Consider the following 1,536-nt stretch of genomic DNA (forward strand, 5'->3'; position numbering starts at 1 on the left):
AGAGAGAGAGAGAGAGAGTAAGCGTAAAAGAACACTTTAAAAGTTATAAGTCAAAATGTTACTCACAGGGACCGGTGTCACACACTCATAATACATGCAACCGTAATCGTCAGTGCTGGGAATGATAAATGAACATTTATATTTTATTAAATGTATCTAGAGAACACTATTTTTTTAATGAACACACGGAAAACGAGAGTGCGCGTAAGAATTAATATTGAACCGACAAACGAATTTTCCTTTGAGAACCCAGTCCTTTTCAAAAGGCTACCGACACACATCAAAGAAGAAGCCACGAGGACTGATAATTCCTAGTTAGGTATTCATTGTTGTGCAAGGATAGCCATTACTTACGACAGGTTAAGCACTTCCAAATTTACTAAATCGATACCATGTGTGACCACCTGCCGCATCGATGACTGAATTGTAGTCACGATGCATAGTAGTGGGTTTTTGTTCGGGGTTTTTTTGTGTGGGTTTTTTTTTTTGGGGGGGGGGGGGTTACGTTACGGCATAATGCCCATTCTCTTACTCTGACTTCAGATCTCCAAACATGCAGGCAGGCACCTCTGCTAAAGGACATCCGACTAGGACGCACTCAAAGTCTGGACAGGGACCGCCGTTGTAGCTGTGGGTAGAATGTGGAATTTTTAAAAATGTTGATATCCTGTATCAGGCGAAAGTGAACAAGCTTATACCGCCACACCGTAGACGCTGGTGTCCAATAACGGACATTCTTTGTAATGAACCAGGGCCATCTAAACCATATCCTGACATGCATGCCACTAAAGTACTATTGGCGTAATATGAAAACAGCGCATTATGCATAACCATCTCTTAACTTGTTAAAACTGTAATGTGTGAATGTAGAAATTTAAAACGAGATTTACAAGAATCTGAAACAAGTTTCTTTTTTTAAGTATAGGTATTTTACATCCCTATCGGTACGATTTAGGTGATTTAAGAGGAGCACTTTATGCCTGTCTGCCAGAGCCAACCTGGGTTGAAAGAGGTACAAAGTTCTTTTTTTTTTTAAACCAGCATAACGTATTTGATAAAATGTCTACCCTCACGGAAATCGATTTGTGTGTTGTGCGTGCGACAACGAAAGCAGGCAAACCACTACAGCACATTCAACAAGCTAAAACGTTAATTAAGTTTAACTATTAGAAATCTTGGCAGACAATGGCCCAGACCTTGTTTCTATTTCAAAGCCTGGGGGGCACGTCGTCATCAGTGGACATGGCCGGGTTGGTGTGGGTGGCGTAGTCTGAAACAAAGGACGAAAACAAAGTGAGAAAAAATAAGCATATTATTCACTACTTTAAAACCAAGAATTTCGGCTCGCAAGAAACGTTTTCTAAAATGATTTATGAGTGATCCCTATGGTACATTAATTAACATAATACAAACTCTTATAAATATATAAATATATATATATGTAGGTAGGTGGGTAGGAGGGTAAGAGGGTAGATAGATAGATAGATAGATAGATAGATAGATAGATGGATGGATGGATGGATGGATGGATGGATG

At 39.5% G+C, this 1,536-nt stretch overlaps 1 protein-coding gene across 1 annotated transcript in view; it reads right to left on the minus strand.

Annotated features, from left to right (window-relative positions):
- LOC101851664 (proline-rich extensin-like protein EPR1) overlaps positions 1–1,536 on the minus strand; it is a gene marked incomplete at its 5' end in the record, with an annotated part of 55,798 nt that overhangs the window by 10,760 nt on the left and 43,502 nt on the right. Inside the window, 2 exon segments of the mRNA XM_035971491.1 lie at positions 533–628; positions 1,197–1,270. Coding sequence (XP_035827384.1) covers positions 533–628; positions 1,197–1,270 — 170 coding nt within the window.

This window comes from Aplysia californica, unplaced genomic scaffold, assembly GCF_000002075.1.
Source record: "Aplysia californica isolate F4 #8 unplaced genomic scaffold, AplCal3.0 scaffold00444, whole genome shotgun sequence".
NCBI classification, from domain to species: Eukaryota; Metazoa; Mollusca; class Gastropoda; order Aplysiida; family Aplysiidae; genus Aplysia; species Aplysia californica.